Source organism: Panthera onca, chromosome C1 (genome assembly GCF_046562875.1).
Source record: "Panthera onca isolate mPanOnc1 chromosome C1, mPanOnc1 haplotype 2, whole genome shotgun sequence".
NCBI classification, from domain to species: domain Eukaryota; kingdom Metazoa; phylum Chordata; class Mammalia; order Carnivora; family Felidae; genus Panthera; species Panthera onca.
The window spans coordinates 217,538,249-217,555,157 of NC_138346.1; the positions used below are offsets into that span (position 1 = coordinate 217,538,249).

Below are 16,909 nucleotides of genomic sequence, written 5' to 3' on the forward strand. Positions count from 1 at the left end.
CTGCCCACTGTGGATATTCTGCTCTCTGCTCTTCGCACGCTACATCTTGGAAATCAACCCAAACTAGTTAAAATGATTTAAAAACCGTGGTCAAATATGCGTAACATAAAATTTACCACTTTAACCTTTTTAGTATACAGTTCTGTGACATTAAGTACATGCATGTTGTACAGCCATCACCCCCGCCCACTTCCAGAACTTTCTCATCTCCCCAAACAGAAACTCTGTTCTCACGACACACTAACTTTCCATGCCTCCCTCCCCCCCAGCCCCTTGGTGTCCACCCATCTATTCTCCGTTTCTATATTTTTGACTCCCCTAGTTACCCCATATGAGTGGAGTCTCACAGTGTCTTTCTGTGGCTGGCTGGCTTATCTCATTAGCTTGGTGCCTTTAAGTTTCCTCCATGTCGTAGTGTGGGTCAGGATTTACACGGCTGGGCTTTGAAGGATGGTTAGGAGTTTGTCAGGCAGGAAGGGGGAGAGTAGGTGGAGGGGGGTGGTAGAAGGAGGGTAGCTTGCTGTGTCTTGTCCTTCCTGTGCGCAGGTCCAACACCTGGGCCTCCTCCTTGCCCAGCTTTCTCTTACTCCAGCATCAGAACTTTGGCCGGTCCTTCCAGCTCCCCCTTGAAGCTGATCTAAAATCGGACCCCCCCTGCCCACCTCCACTGAAGCCATCTGGTCCAAGCCAGAATGCCCTCGGCTGGGTTTCTGTGGTAGCCCCTGACTCTCTCCACTTCTGTCCTTGCCTCCAACACTCTACCTGAGCAAAGTGCGGTCCACAGACCAGCAGCATCAGCATCGCAAATGCAGAATCCCAGGCTCTGGCCCAGACCTGTCACAGCAGAACCTGCATTTTAACTGGATTTCCAGGAGGTTCATGCATACATTACAACTTGAAAAGCAGCCCCCACCATCTGGCGGGAGGGACTGGCTGTCCTCAGTGGAGCAGCCAGAGTGAGCCTTTTGAGTTAAGTCAGGTCAAATTTCCTCTGTCCAAAAATCTCCAGTGGCTTCTCTGCCATGGATGGTCAAAGCCAAAGTCCTCACCAGATCTGCTCCCTCACCTCTGATCCCATCTCTTGACCTGAGGCTCCTCCTGTGGCCTCTTGGAGGCTGGGGACAGTCCTGTTCCCTTGGCCTGGAATGCTCTCTCTCTGAATCACCACATGGCTCACTCTCACTCCAGCTTTCCTGATCGTCCTGCATAAATTGGGAGCCCACATCCCAGAACTTCTTTCTCTGCTTTCTTGTTCTCTGTGGTTGACTAAATAACAGCTCCTGGAGCCTGTGAATGGTCCTTTGGGTAGAAAAAGGGTCTCTGTAGATGTGACTACATTAAGGGTCTTGAGATAGGCGATGCTCTCAGATTGTCATGTGGGCCCTGAATGCTACAGGTGTCCTTGTAGGAGGGAGGCAGAGGAAGGATCTGACACAGAGGAGCGTGAACGTAACCACAGAGGCCGAGGCTGGAGTGATGTGGTCACAGAGGACTGTGAGAAAAGAAATTTCTGTAGTTCTAAAACCATGCAGTTGGTGGTAATTCGTTAATGCAGCCACAGGACACATCTCGCCCTCAGAGATAAGATGTGCTTACGGTCTGTCCCCCTCCCCAGAAAGATAGCAGCCGATGACAGGGACCTGGCACTCTGCGGGTGCCCACCAGGCACGAGCTGGGTGGAGACCGTCTTCAGCTGGCCCCGGAGGCCTCCAGACCGCCCTCCCCCACCACCTCCTCACTGCCCCTGTCTACGCCTTGCTCCTCCCTTCCTGTGCCAGGGAGACCTCCTCCTGTTCACTGAGCTAGAGCACGAGTGCTGTGAACACGCCTAGATCCCACCCCCACGGAGGACGGAAGCCGGGCAAATTCGCACAAACCAGGCCCTGGCCGCCATGCACGGAAGATTAGCAGGCTCTGACTCAGAGGACACCCGTCCCATTTCACCTGTCGGTTAGCAGAAAGACATAAACACGATCCTAACCACACCAGGACAGTGAGAAAGAGAATGAGGGCCCGGGAATTTTCAGGGCTGGGCTTTTTATTTTTGTCAATGCTAGGATTTTGGTATAATTCCTCTTCGGGTTTTTCTATGTGAATATATGCTTTTTCCCTGCAGAACTACGGCTCTAACACACAGACCGCTGCAGGTGCTGTTATCCACGCACTCTCTCTGGGCCTGTTCCCGTCATTCTTCAAAACGTGACTTCTGAAGACTTCCGCTCTGTGGGCGTTGTCCTACTTTATGTGATGGGGCCTCTATTTTGTGAGTGGCTATTTCCAACATCAGAAACTAATGGCAGGAGGAACTTTAGGAGACACGTGGGCCTCCTCCCTTCCGCTCCTACTCGGGGGACCAGGAACCCATCCCATCCCAGACCTTGGCCCCCCTCCAGGATTCTCCAGGTAGACCTCGGGCACCTGACGTGTCTCTGGAGCTCTGTGTCCTCGAAATAGGGCTAACACTACCTCCCTGGGTCGATGGAGGATGGAGTGTCATGATAAATGTCAAGTTTAGGGGTGCCTGGGCGGCTCAGTCGGTTGAGCGTCCAACTTCGGCTCTGGTCATGATCTCACAGTTCGAGGGTTCGAGCCCCGTGTCGGGCTCTGTGCGGACAGCTCGGAGCCTGGAGCCTGCTTTGGATTCTGTGTCTCCCTCTCTCTCTGCCCCTCCCCTGCTCACGCTCTCTTTCTCTCTCAAAAATAAACATTAAACAAGTTAAAAAAATAAATAAATGTAAAGATTGTAGCTACTATCCTTATTAGATTTTTAATGCCCGGGCCGCTTTGAACGCATGCTCTGAAGAGGAGTTTTTCGCCTGAGCAGCCGTGTCAGGTCACAGGAAGGGCACCAGACTAGAGGTTGGAAACCTGACTCTGACCAGGGCGGCCCCCACGCCAGGCCACATGATCAGAGCTTTACTAACACTCTGCCAGGCTCCCTGGGGCCATAGCCCCACAGACATCTGCAGCGAGCTGCTGTGAACCCAGAAGGCCGGGAACAGCAGACCTTTTCTGGGACGGACCAGAGAGTAAAGACTGCAGTCTTTGTGGGCAGTGGGGTTCTGGGAAAGTGGCCATTACAATATGTAAATGAGTGGGCGTGGCCGCCAGTCAATAAAACTTTATTTATAAACACCTGGTTGTGGAATTCATAGAGACAGAATAGAGGCTCCCCAGGGGCTGGGGGATTATTCCCTCATGGTTCCAGAGTTTTGTTTAGGGCGATGCAAAATTCTGGAAATAGACGGTGGTGATGGTTGCACGGCAAAGGGAATGTACTTAATGCCCCCGAACTGTATGCTTATAAATGGTTAACGTGGTAAATTTTATATTATGCATACTTAACCACAATAAAAATGATGCAAATGGCAAATCTTATGTTTCATATACTTAGTTAAAAGAAAAAAAAAAAAAAGAACCAAAACTGGGCTGGGGGCCAGAGTTGGCCCGAGGGCCATGCTGCTCACTGCCGTTTGCAGAGTCCTGCCGGGGAAAACCACTTTGCCACAGAAAATCCACCGGCTCCTTGTTTCTGTATCTCCCCGGCATCACGGCGTCTTGTGTACAAAAGGGAGCTCTAAAAACAGGACCCCGTTTCTGGATTCTTTGGCAGGGCAAGCACCTTCCTCTGGACACACCGTGCTCCAGGTGGGGCACCCGTCTGGAATGCGCAGTGGCCCTTGGCCACCCTGGTCTGGGCAGGAAGCCAGCCGGCTAGAGAATAAAACCCGGCCATTCATCTGAACCGCGGCGAGGTGGGCCCCTCATCCTTGACGTATTGATCTTGTTGGACACTAAATGTAGGATTTAATACAAAAATTCTGCTTGCTCCCTCGCTCAATCACTTTCGCCTGCCAGGACCTTTTAGAACCCCGAATCTGTCATCTATTGTGTCCGCTGTCCTCCCAGCTTTGTGTCACCTGGAAACGACTTCTGGTATCTTCACACGTGTCACTATATACAGGACGGAGACGCGGCGGAGGCCAGAACCAGCGAGGCCGCCACTGGATCGTTAATCGATACTCAGGGCGCAATGTATCTGTTGGTGAAGACGTCACCTAACTGGATGGTTATGATTTCGCCACTTCTCTGTATCTTTCTCACAAAGACGTCACACGTGGGGGAAAATAAGTCCTTCCCCTCCACGTCAAAAGGGAAACAGGTGAGTCACCCACTACTTCCTTAGGGTGAACCACATGGGCTCCGGGGCTCCGACTTTATATTCTAAGTGCTCTGAACCAATCTGGTAGCTGAAGGCGAAACAATTCCCTGCACCTTAAAAACCCCTCACTTTACCCTGAGATAGTCCAGAGCCAGAACCCCCAAAGCAAGGGCAAGGGACTTCGAGGACCAGCGACTGCCACAAAACCAAAACGGAACAAAAGCACAAGTTAAATACATTTCGATTTTGACGGAAGCAAAGCTTCTGCTTTGAAAACGAACAGAGCAATCACGGCTAACACGGTCTCAGATGAACTCACTGATTAATTTTTAAACGTGACCTTTCTGAGAGTACGTAGGGCAGACATGAGGACAGCTTCTTGTGCAGATGTCCAGGACTCTCTAAGCAAATGCCACTGTTCTCATTTCCAGGATATTCACTCACTGGCCCGACGTGCACAGCAGCCCGGGGTGCACCCGCCTCTCCACGGCAGACGCTGCGTGGCAGTGGGAAGCCAGAAGCCCCAGCAAGTACCTTCGATGGCGGCTCCGGGAAACGCAGTTAGGAGCTCGGTAGAATGGGGAGCCACTCAGAGTCCTCAGCTTGCAGTCAAGTTTGCTGAATCCGCATTCGGAATGCCCTCCACGGATACTTACTGAAGTTCCAGATCTGCGTGGGTGTTCTCTGTCGGAGCAGCTTAGAAATACATCGGGCTTTGTAATTTGGAAAGCATGCGCTCCCTGAATTTTCCTGGCTAGTGGTGGAACAGGTGTGCAGGTGAGAAGCCGCAGTTCCTGTGCCTTTAGGAGACTCATGGACGCCCCAAGGCACCCAGCTGCTAAGCACAGGCACAAGATCGTTCGATACTGCCGTGGCTCACCTCACCGTTCCCGCTACCCAAAGGGTCAAGGCACCCTTGAAGAACAGGAAGAGGGAGGCTGCGGTGGCCACTGTGAGCACAGGCCCAGTGGTTCATGTGGTGGACTTTACCATGTGCCCGGCATGGGCAGCCCTTGCTGGGACCTGGGGGCCGAGGGAGCCCCGTCTTACCTCATCGGTGATCTGGCCTCCGAAGGTCACCCATGTTCCTGGAAGGAGACACACAGGCTCAAGTCAGAGAGCCTCCCCAGGGAGCTTGGACCTCCCCCAGAGTGCTCAGTCCTCAGGCTGCAGGGCCTGGGTGGGGGGCAGCCACAGGCCACCGTGCCCCCCTGCTCCGCGGTGAGCATGTCCTCGGCACGTGTGGACACCTGGCCTTCAGGGCAAGTCTTCCTCTCTTGGGGCCACCAACCTGGGGGACAGGACGTGCCTGGAGCAGGCAGCGGGGCGCAGATCTTTGAGCTGCTCGTTGGGGCTCACGCTGACGCGGCTCCCATTCTGGTGACCAGCCACACGGAGCAGGATGAGGGGTGTCTCCCGGAAAACAGGCTACGTCTGACAGCCACGCCCGCACTCTTGCTGGACGGCATACACGTGTATGTGTGTGGAGGAGTGTGGCGGAAGCATACTGTGTGTTCCATGGAGGGGGAGGGACAGTGTATTCTGGGAGCAGAACTCACATCCGGGCAAAAAATCCACCTGCCCTTTATGAGGACTCTGCCACGTGAGGAACGAAGATGGTCTCCAGACACACCTGGGGCCAGCGTGCTTCTCTAATATTCTGGCGCGAGGCAGGGGGCTGTGTGGGCACAGGGCCCTGATAACTTGCCTCGTCTCCCCCCTCTCTCCCCTAGGACACCCCCACCTCCTGGTTGCCATGGCAACAGCCTCACCAGCGTCCCCCCCATCCTGGCTCCCTACCCTTACCCCCAGGAGTGGCCCCTTGAGTCCCCCCCCAAAGCCCCTGCTCCCTTGGGGGGCACTGGACCAAGGGGGCCCCACACTCACCGAGCCCCAGGCAGGAGACCCGCAGGCCCGACTTGCCCAGGTTCCTGGAAAACAAACTTGGTGTGAGTTCTCAGGAGTGGCACAGGACCTGGCAGCCAGGCGCAGGCCCCCCCCCTATTCCCAGTGCCGTATTCCTTGAGCCCCCCACCCTAGTCAATGCATCTTTTGAGGCTCTGAAGGCCACGGGTCCTTTGGAGAGAGTCTTACTGTAGCTCACCTGCCCCCTGGGGGTCAAGAGCCAACCGTCCACTTCCCGCCCCCCTCCCCCCGCCCCTGCCACACACACACCACAGTTCGGCCACGGGCTGGGCCTTGCTGGTGCCCATGGTGGGGCCTGGAGAGCGCCCCAGAGAGAGGCTGGCGGAGTGGACAGTGTCTTGTTTCACGGGCGAAACAAGGCTGATGTAGGCGTGGCAGTGCTCTGCTGAGGACTGGATGCCCATCTGTCCCGGCACAGGCCGGCTGGGGGCCTGCGGGGGCAGCAACTCGTCGAGGATCCTCCACGGCTCTGTGGGTCAGGCACCTTCCTTTTCCCAATATTCCCACTTGACCTGAGAGCATGCCAGACCCGCCCAGGAAGCGGCGAAGCCAGGAGTCCACCCAGGCGGTCAGCTCCAAGAGCATGCTCCCCACCACGATGGCATGACCCTGTCTGCATTTACGGGGGACACAGGATGCGAGCTGCCCAGATGGGGAAGTTGGCCAGGGCAGGGTCGGAGTCCACTACCCTCAGGGGGACCCCACTGCCGGCATCTCAGTCCTGGGACCGGCCCCCGGGTGCAACACCCGGCCAGGCACCGGGAAGTCAGAGAGTTGTGACAGACCCAGAGGGTGAACCCCAGCCTCCGTCCCAGAGGGCCCCAGCTTTTCCCTGGGGGTACCCCACTTCCAACTTTAGTGGATGCTGTGTCCTCAGTTTCTCCCCCCAAACCTGGCCCCCTCGGGCCCTCTGAAGCTTCGGTTTCCTGGTCCCAAGATCCACAGGTGGTTGTGGGGGGTGGGGAGGGGGTACAATAAACTTGTAAGCGGTTTGAAAACAGTTTCACGTGTCTCCAAATTTAAAGTAGTTCTGGAATACGCAGGCTTCTGTTCAAATTTCCCATTAAAAGCAGCCCGGCTGCCAGCCCACAGTTCCTGCAGGGAGGGCTGGGATTTTCCCTAAATAAAGTACAGAACAGAACAGCAGCTGGTTTCTCTTTCAGGGAGGGGGGCAGAGGGAGCAGAGGCTCTGAAGCCAGAGCTCAAACCCTGGCTATGCGTCTTTGGGTGTGCGATGTAACCTTGTGATGCTTCAGTGTGCCCCTCTGTAGAATGGGCTCACAGGGCCGGCCGAGAGGATGACACGAGATAACACGTGTTCCCCCGGGGCACAGAGTCACAGAACACGGACTCTGCATGTGTCCCACTTCCAAGAGACAGGGGACAGAACACAGAGGCCTTTTTTCCTCATGTGAGAAGCAATGGACCAGTCAAGTAGTTTTTTTTTTCCCCCTTAGAAATCAGTGAAATAACCTGAGGGTGCCCTCAGCATGTCTCGTATGTTCTGACCCAGAGCCCCTGGCATCTCTGGCTGCTCTCAAGGAAGGCACGATGTGTGAGGTGAAGGACAGTCGCCATACGTATCGTGGTGACCCTTTCATAGTGCACCCACACACGTCAGATCTTTATGTGGTATACCTTAGCCTTACACAGTGTTACCACATTTCCAGAAGCCTGTGGGAAAATACTTGATTTAACTTCAGATCTGCTATGAGAAATTTAAAATAGAGTATGTATGAAATCCAAGGGCTGAGTGGTCAAAAGACGTGACTTGAGAGTTTTCTTACATTCTTTAAACCGTGTGTGAATTGCTGTTGCTTGCTAGGCAGGAAGGTAATTTTTGTTTTGTTGTCTGTAAATAAACTGGAATTAAAAAGTAATTAAAAAAAAAAAGAAAGAAAGAAAGGCAAAGCACATCGCCTATAGACCATGCATCAGGCCGGGACGATTTAACGGTGCAATTTTCCCCATGCTAGTTAGAAGGGACCCGTGGCGAGAAATCAGAGCATTGCTTAAAAGCAGTCTGGTAACGAGGCAAAAAGGATAGAGGACTCTGATCAGTGGTTCTTAACTGTTGGGAGGTCACAGGCCCCTTTGAGAAGCCGATAAAGGCTACAGACCCCTTCCCTGGAAATGTGCAAGGACACGAAAACCCCCAGAACCCCGTTAGCAATGCCCGGCGGGCAGCGGGGGGGGGGGGGGGGGGGGAGCGGTTCACAGGGCCCCGGGCACCTGCTCTCAATAAATCCAGGTGCTGGAAGGGGGGCTGAGCTCCTGACTCTGCAAAACCGGCTCCCACCTGTGACCGTGGGAAGCAATTTCCTGGCCAGGCTCTGAGGAAGGCTAAGCGTTAGGTACGTCCTCTCGGAGTTCCCTTTTACCAGCATGGAACCAAATGCCTGAACGGGCTGCGCGTTCAGGGAGACGAGCGGCGTTAGCAACAGGCAGATGAGGGTACAGAACGCCTGGCTGTGTCCACCTGGGTCTGTGGCTGAAAGTCGCCCACCAGAAGGGGCTCCTCGCCTCCGACCCAGGCTCTCCAGCTGCTTTTCCACCCACTGCCCACAGGAATAATCGAATGAAACTAGGACACCGCGTGATGCTGCAATTACCCCGCTCAAGTTGTCTCCCTGATAAAATGATGGTATTAGTTCTGCCATCGCTGCCAGGCCTCAGGAGAAGGGATGAGAAGGGACAGGGTACTTCCGGGCGAAAAGCTTTACAAACATGACTGCTCCGCGACGGGGGGGAGCCCCAGACATCTCAGCCTCAGCTGGACCGGGGCTGGGGACCAGGCCACTTTCTGATCAGCTGTCGTACGGAGGAGGGAGGCTGTGTGTGATTACCTGTTCACAGGTCTGCCGCGCTCACAGACTCCAGGCTCCCTAAGAACAGGCCTGGGTTTCTGGGCCTTCGTCCTCAGACTGCAGCTGACATTCGCAGGGTCTCAGGGCTGCTTGTTGGGAAACTGGGGGGTGGGAAGCCCAGGCCCTGAGGCCAGGCCCCGCCGCTTACTCACAGGGCTTGGCATCACGCCTCTCCCACCACGGAGCCCCTCTTGGGCCCTCCGGCAAGAATGTGGCTGGCGCTCTGGCCACCCACCTTTTGTTCCCTCAGCACCAAAGGGTGTGGCTGGAGGCCTCCCCCACTCTGGCCAGCTTCCTAAGGTGATCGGAGTTGGGGGCAAATAACCAGGCCCCCTGCAGCCGTCATCTGCACCCAAGCCGTGGTGCTGGGAGTGTCACTATGCAGCAACCCCAGGAGGGGCAGGTATCTACCTGTAAGGCAGGTGCCCTGTGCTCACCAAGAGTCGGTACCCAATGGTTTGGACTCTGGCTCCCACTTCAGCTTCTAGGCAACGACGTTTCCTTTAGAGGTAGAACCCGCCTTCCTCCCCCCACACTGTAGTCCAGAAAAGCTCACCAGGCCACATGTAAGGACGGATGGGGGGGGGGTCCCATAATTAGGAAGTGCTGGGGCTGGGATCTGAACCCAGCCTCTTGGACTGCAAACCCCCTTATCATCCGTCTCGCCCTCCCTGCCTCCAGCATGTGTCATACCTGAACACACAAATGCACACACACACGCATGTGCAAATATATGCATACATGTGCCCACGTGTGTACTCACACAGATATGCACACACACATACCTATGCACACGCGGTAATCCTGAGCAACCAGGCTCTTTGAGATTCACTCCTTAATCGACCACAGGATCTTAGGAGGGAAATCATGTGAATAGCCATATTTTCCATTTACACAGCACTTTACATTTTAAGAAATGATCTCACTCATATTAACTCCTTTAATGATCCTGGGACTGATTTAAAAGTATCAGCCGGTAACAGGTACCTAGCTTGAAACATATAGTCTGTTTACTCTTAGCTTTTGATCCCAACTTAACAAAAAGAGATAAGCCGGCAGGGCTCCAAGACTGGAGAATTCCAATCTGGATTGTCCTCCTCAAGCTTAGAGGCTGGGAACACAAGCCTTTTTACACCAAAGGCTCATAAAAGAATATCAAACACCCCCAAGGACCCAGGGAAGGAAGGGATACAGGCAGAGGCACAAAAGAAATCAGAGTTACTCCAAAATTCATCTCCAGGAGGCAGGGAACTCCACACGGTTCTTTCACGCGAGGTCTGACTTCAGGCATTGGTTTTGGGGCAGGTTCAAGCTAAACATCTCAGGTGTTAGGAGTGAATCTCTCATTACTTTTCAAGTTGTCAGCACCACCAGCTAGACACCCAGACACTCTCCTCAAATACAACTAGAATCTCCTGTGGCTCTTTTTGAGCCTACATGACTCTTTGGGTCCGGCCGCAGCAGATTGTTTGCTGTAACATCATCTCCCAGGAACATCATTCTAGAAAGGCCTAAGGGTGGACATACAGAAACACTCATAGTAAGAAAGGCCAGACTGCCAAGCAAGGTGCCCTCCGACCTTGGCCCCAGGGGTCCTTGGTACAAAGCGGGGACTCTCCTCTTCCACCTGGGTGCGTGTGCCCAGCATCTGAGCAAGGCCCAGGGTGGGACAAGGGGTGACATCCAAGGAGGGGGAGGAAGGTCCCTGCCCCTGACGCTCATGCTCTGCACCCTTTCCACATACCGGCGGACTGAGCCCAGGCAGACGTACACAGTGCAGTCTGGGCTAAGCCACCAGCAGGAGGGTCCAGATGCCGCTCTGTGCCCTGCCGAGTGGTGGTCCTGCCTGTGGAGGACCCCGGCCTGGGGTCTGGAAGATGAATTTCATCACATGGTTCACTCAATGGTCCCTGAATATCAAACCAACGCTTGTCATGAGGGCCTAACCACAAAGACCACCTAGGGGAGGGCATGGAGGGCAGGAGGCTCTCTGGCCGGTGTTGGCGGTGGTCCCCAGGAAGAGAAAGCATCCCTGAGTCTTGGAAACCATCACATGGATGGTTTGGCTACTGTTACCACCGCCCACTGCCCCCACCCCCCAACAAAGGAAACAAACGGGCAGAAGGAAGAGAAACCATCATACATCTTAGCCCTGTGGTGGTGAAGAAAGAAATTTGGGGCTGAACGTGAGCCAAGCCTCGATGTTGTTTCTCACCCAGTCCACCCAGTGCTAGGAGCTCTTCCCCCCGCCCCCCTCCGCCACCTCTCAGCACGCAGAGTGTCCAAATCTGACAATGGATTGCAGATTTCCCCGGCTCTCCCTGATGGGGGTGGTGGGGGAGGCAGCCTCGACCCTGAGAAGCCACCCCGGAGCCCGTACCTATATTTCATCCCTGGCTGCTTCACGCTGGCGTCACCGGCACACGGGAGGCTCTGCATTGACAGGTGTCCCAGGCTCCGGGCCACCATGGCCACGGCGCGGAAGCGGCCACGGGAGCCCAGGCTGGGGCTGCTGGCAGCCGGCCGGCCCAGCCGCTCCTCGGGGCCCCGGCCCTTGAGGCTGTGCTCTGAGCACACAAAAGACACCTGCATGCCAAGGCTGGGGCCCAGCTCCTGGCTGCGTCCCCCTCCTTCTGGGCTCTGCAGTCAACTGCCCCTAGAAGTCCTCCTGTTCCCAGGACAAGGCTTTATCCCAGAAAGCCAGGAAGCTGCGAGGCGCTCCTTCCGGAAGCGAGGATTTCCCAAGGCAGCGAGAGAAAAATCCTGTGCGGTGTCCGAGAGAAGGGAATCGAATGTCCAGAAGCATGCGAGGAAAGACCTTATCGGAGGGAACTCGGAAATCCAGGTGGGGGCGGTACCATTTTTTCTCCGCTCACAGCCTTCTCGGCTCTACTGGTCCTTCCCCTGCACTCACCCTGGTCTGGCTCTGGCTGCCAGAGTCCCCAGGCCGGCGGTGTCCGGCAGGGCTGGGCTGCAGGTTACTCCCGACCTCCGCGTGACATCGCCCTCCTCCAGGGGAGAGGGGAGAAGGGAGGGCGCCTCCCGTCAGGGTGGTGGCCTGGGGGCTGCCGGGGGCGAGGGGGGGGTTCAGGGGAGCAGCTGTTTCCCCAGGCTTCCCAGAGTCCAACTCCTGGCTCTGCACACCACGGGCCGTCGGGCGCCCCCGCCAAGTAAATTAGGTGACCGGTGGGAAGCGCAGGAGGCATCTAGCGATTCATTATTAATGACGCGGATGCTCCGCCGCCCGCCCTGGCCGATCCCCGGGAGGCTGGCCCTGGCTGCTCCAGGCTGACAGCCGCTCGGCTGGGACGGGGACAGGCAGCCAGCCGTGCCCCCCCACCCCCAGCTGCCTCTGGTTCTTGCTCCACAAAGTGGGGCTTCCACCAGCACGAGGAGAAGGAGAATCACCCGAAATGTGGAGAAAAGACCTCTCCGTCTAGACGACCCGAGGAGAGAAGCCTGGGGGTCGTGGGGCCAGAGACCTGAGAAGTTCTGGCACTCCACAGTTCTTAGCTCACAGCAGAGCAGACACTCAGTAAATGCTTCTGGAATGTATGCGTGAATGCATGAGTGAATGAGGACACCCATCCCCATGACCCCAGCCTTCTTTCCCACACTCATGGGTTCAGGATGGACTTGGGAGCAAGGCTCTCCTCCTGGAACAAAGCTCATGGGGTTTCCTGAAACCCAAGGAGATTTCCTCCCCCCCCATGGCAGGAGGGACTGGCTTTGCCCTCTGACCCCAAACATGCCACCTTCACCCTGTGAGGTGAGCCCTGGCCAAAGCTACCTTTTGGGGTCTTTCTTGCCATGCAGGAAGGGGCAGAGAAAGAGCTAGATGGGAGACAGGTGATCGGGGTCTAGTTCAGGGTCTGCTGTTAATTTGCTGTGTGATCGCAGGCAAGGGGCCTGCCCTCTCTGGGCCTCCACTGACAAAATGAGAGACGTCGCCTGACAAGCCTCTCTGTCTCTCCCGGCTTGGACCCACAGGGCCCTTCCCAACCAGCTGACTGTCCAAAGATGAATCCGCCTAAAGATGTTCACGATGGATGGTGTCTGAACTCGCTCTCAGCCCCGGCCCTGCCTTTTTGACACAGAGGTTAAGAATAAAACCTTGCTCCTGTCTGGTCTCCCTGCTCCTGAGCTGGGCATCCTCAGGCAAGAGACCTCGTCTGCAGGCCTCAGTGTTCTCAGTGTCCAATGCAGAACACAGAGCATGGTCAGATCACAAATGGCATGTATTCCCAGGATCCTCAGCAGGAAGGAAGGGCTTTTTGCAAATTTTTTAAAAGTTTATTTTATTGGGGCGCCTGGGTGGCTCGGTCGGTTGGGCGTCCGACTTCGGCTCAGGTCATGATCTCACAGTCCGTGGGTTCAAGCCCCGCGTCGGGCTCTGTGCTGACAGCTCAGAGCCTGGAGCCTGTTTCGGATTCTGTGTCTCCCTCTCTCTGTGACCCTCCCCTGTTCATGCTCTGTCTCTCTCTGTCTCAAAAATAAATAAACGTTAAAAAAAATTAAAAAAAAAAAAAAAAAAAAAAAAGTTTATTTTATTTTTTATTTTAGAGGGAGAGAGAGAGCACGAATGGGGGAGAGGGGCAGAGGCAGACAGAGAGAGAGAATCTCGAGCAGACTTCACACTCAGCAGAGTGCCTGATGTCGGGCTTGACCCCAAGACCCTGGGATCATGACCTGAGCCGAAATCAAGAGTCAGACCCTCAACCGACTGAGCCACCTGAGCGCCCCGAAGGAAGGGCTTTTTGGAGGTGGCAGTTGGTACAGGCCCATGTGCAAGACTCTACCTCCACCTCTGCACTGGTCACTGTACCCCTTTTGACCCCCTCAGGGCCACAGGCCTGACGCAGCAGCAGGAGACACACCCTGAGGGTGATACCTGGACCAGGGATGGAGCTGGGGCCTTCGCCAAGGCAGCCCTGGCAGGTCACAGACACCACTTACACAGGCCAGCAGGGGGCCCTCAGGACCCAGAGGCCCAGCTCTGCCTTAGTCTCTTACCTGCCCACATAAGCCACAGGTCTGCTTGGCCATCCCTGAGCCTCTCGAGTGGGCAGGGCCTGAGAAGATCAAAGGGCAACCTATAGTGCCGAGCCCCTCCACGAGCGGGGCCCTGGCCTTCAGGGAGCCCGCAGGCCTGCCAAAGAGGCTGCAGGGGCAAAGCCTGCCTCTGCTCCTCCCAGGAGGGGAGCTTGTTACAAATACAGATGCCTGGGTCCCCCCCTGATCTACTGAATCAGCAGCTTTCGGGCTGGGCTTGGGAAGATGTGTTTCATCAAGAGCTTCTGGTTGTGCTGTGTACCTGGTCTAGGGGATGTGGAAACCCTCTACTCCTTTCTTCCTTATATATTTCATCTCTCTGCACTCTGGCAAACTATCAGATCTGGCATCTTACCATTCCTCAGAGGTGCCTCAGATGGTGTGCTTTAGGCAGCACCAAGTTAAGTGAGAATCACAATGACTTAGTCACCACAGTGGGTAAAATATCATCTGCTCCACCATGCAACTCAGCAATTCCACTCCTAGGTATGTGCTCAGAGAACCGAAAACATATGCCCACACAAACACTTGAACACAAATGTCCACAGCAGCATTATTCATCATTGCCCCAAAGTGGAAATAACCAACATGTTCATCCACTGACGAACTGATAAACACAATATGGTCTGCCTGCCAATACAACAGAATGTTACTCAGCCATACAAAGGAATAAAGTACCGGTATATGCTACAACATGGATGAACCTTGAAAACATTATGCTGAGTGAGATAAGCCAGTCACAAAGGCCACATAGTATATGATTCCATTTATATGAAATGTTCAGAATAGGCAAATTAACAGCTATCATAGAAATCTGAGACATAGCTTTCTGTCTCAGAAAGTAGCTTAGTGGTTGCCAGGAGCTGGGGGGTGGGAATTGGGAATTGGGGAGTGATAGTTAATGTGGGTATAGTGTTTCTTTTTGGGGTGCTTAAGATGTTCTAAAGTTGATTGTGGTGAGTTTTCCACAACTCTAGGAATATGCTAAAATCACTGAACTGTATACTTTATTGTTTTTTTTTTTTTTTTTTTTTTTTTTCAACGTTTTTTATTTATTTTTGGGACAGAGAGAGACAGAGCATGAACGGGGGAGGGGCAGAGAGAGTGGGAGACACAGAATCGGAAACAGGCTCCAGGCTCCGAGCCATCAGCCCAGAGCCTGACGCGGGGCTCGAACTCACGGACGGCGAGATCGTGACCTGGCTGAAGTCGGACGCTTAACCGACTGCGCCACCCAGGCGCCCCTATTGTTATTTTTTAAAAGTTTACATATTTTGAGAGAGAGAGAGAGAGAGACTGAAGGGGAGGGCAGAGAGAGGGGGAGAGAGAATCCAAGCAGGCTCCACACTGTCAGTGCAGAGCCTGATTCGGGGCTCAAACTCACAAACCGTGAGATCATGACCTGAGCTGAAACCAAGAGTCAGATGCTTAACCGACTGAGCCACCCAGATGCCCCCTGAACTGTATACTTTAAACATATGTATGGTATATGAATTATATCCCCATAAAGCTGTTGCCCCCCAAAATGCCACCTGCCTCAAAAGTCTCTGGGCCTCAGTCTCACTCTTGCTCCCATGAGAGCATCATTCCTGTTTGTCTGCCTTTGAAGTCCTCCTCGCCCTCTGATATCACCTCAGAGAAGCCAGCTCCCTAAGCACATGTAACCCTTTCCTTCTCCAAGTGCCAACGACGCTCTACCCAGCGACACATCAGGGGGCTGGGAACCACTTGCCGGTTCCTCTCTGCAAGACGCACTCCTTCCAGACGTCAGCAGGACTCCTGAGCAGGGCCTTGTGATAGAGTCCCAGCCCTCACTCCATCCCATTGTAGTGTGTCATAGAAACGATGAATATTTGACCTCAGCACTCCCCTGGGGAAACCCAGGGCAAACAGGTGCTGTCCTCAGCACAGAACTGCCAGGCAGAGCAGGTAGGTTTTTAAAGGCTGGCCAGAATCTGTAACTTTCCACTTGCCCCAAACAGGGGTCACGACTTGCAATACTCCTAGGAGGTCGCAAGAATTAGGCAAGAGGGGAGAAGCTGGAAGCTTAAACCCTTGACCAGAATTTGCCATGGTTAAATGTCAGCCCCAAAGGGCTGCTCCTTTCGAACGTGTTTAGGTCAAGAGGGTGAATTCCAGACCTGCGTTGCTCGACTTGAAATGGGCTTTGAGCAGAAGCGTCAGTATGGCTGGTGGATTTGGATACAGAACCGTTTCTGTGGTGCTTTTTCTGCCCCTGTGGTACCTGCTGTTCTGAAAACAAGGCAGCTAGCTCCTGCTGTGATTAGAGGCAGGGCCACCCCAACTCAAAGCTCTCCTCTTCATCCACAGAATGCCACTATAGAGAGCTTCTGAGAATAGAAGCTTCTGGCTCAGCCACCTGGGATCCACCCTGTGCCCCACCTGCCCCGGGAGCTCATGGAGAGACAGGAAAGCTGGGGCCCAGGCAGGCTGTTCCTCCAAAATGGTGACAGCCTCTCAGTGGGGAGGTGATGGGCACTCTCCCCATGCAGAGTGAGGCCCACGGAGGCCTCGAGGTCTGGAGCAAAAGTTTTAAAGATGGCTTTTAAAAGCCCAGACGGCTGGGGCACCTGGATGGCTCAGCCGGTTAAGCATCTGACTTCGGTTCAGGTCATGATCTCCCAGTTTATGGGTTCGAGCCCCGTGTTGGACTCTGTGCTGACAGCCTGGAGCCTCCTTCAGATTCTGTGTCTCCCTCTCTCTCTGCCCCTCTCCTGCTCCTGCTCTGTCTCTGTCTCAAAAAGAAATAAACATTGAAAAAATAAAAATAAATAAAATAAAAGCGCAGACTGCAATAGTCACTCACGAGTGAGGACGAGCGGCTGCGTCCTGTACAGGCCCGGGTGCCTCCCCTGTACCCGCGAGGCTGCCTGGACCGTGC

At 54.5% G+C, this 16,909-nt stretch overlaps 1 protein-coding gene across 11 annotated transcripts in view; it reads right to left on the reverse strand.

The window, feature by feature from the left end:
• Nucleotides 1-16,909, reverse strand: part of KCNAB2 (potassium voltage-gated channel subfamily A regulatory beta subunit 2) — an 85,890-nt gene that overhangs the window by 19,617 nt on the left and 49,364 nt on the right. For 9 of the 11 annotated variants that reach the window (XM_060626214.3, XM_060626212.3, XM_060626213.3 and 6 more), the window contains 2 exons: nt 6,050-6,093; nt 5,213-5,250 (listed from right to left, as the gene is read on the reverse strand). In XM_060626214.3, the coding sequence (XP_060482197.1) occupies nt 5,213-5,250; nt 6,050-6,093 (82 nt within the window). Of the gene's footprint in view, nt 1-5,212; nt 5,251-5,453; nt 5,971-6,049; nt 6,094-11,335; nt 11,989-16,909 lie in introns of those variants that run through there. The other 2 variants (XM_060626217.3, XM_060626215.3) reach the window with 2 other exon arrangements.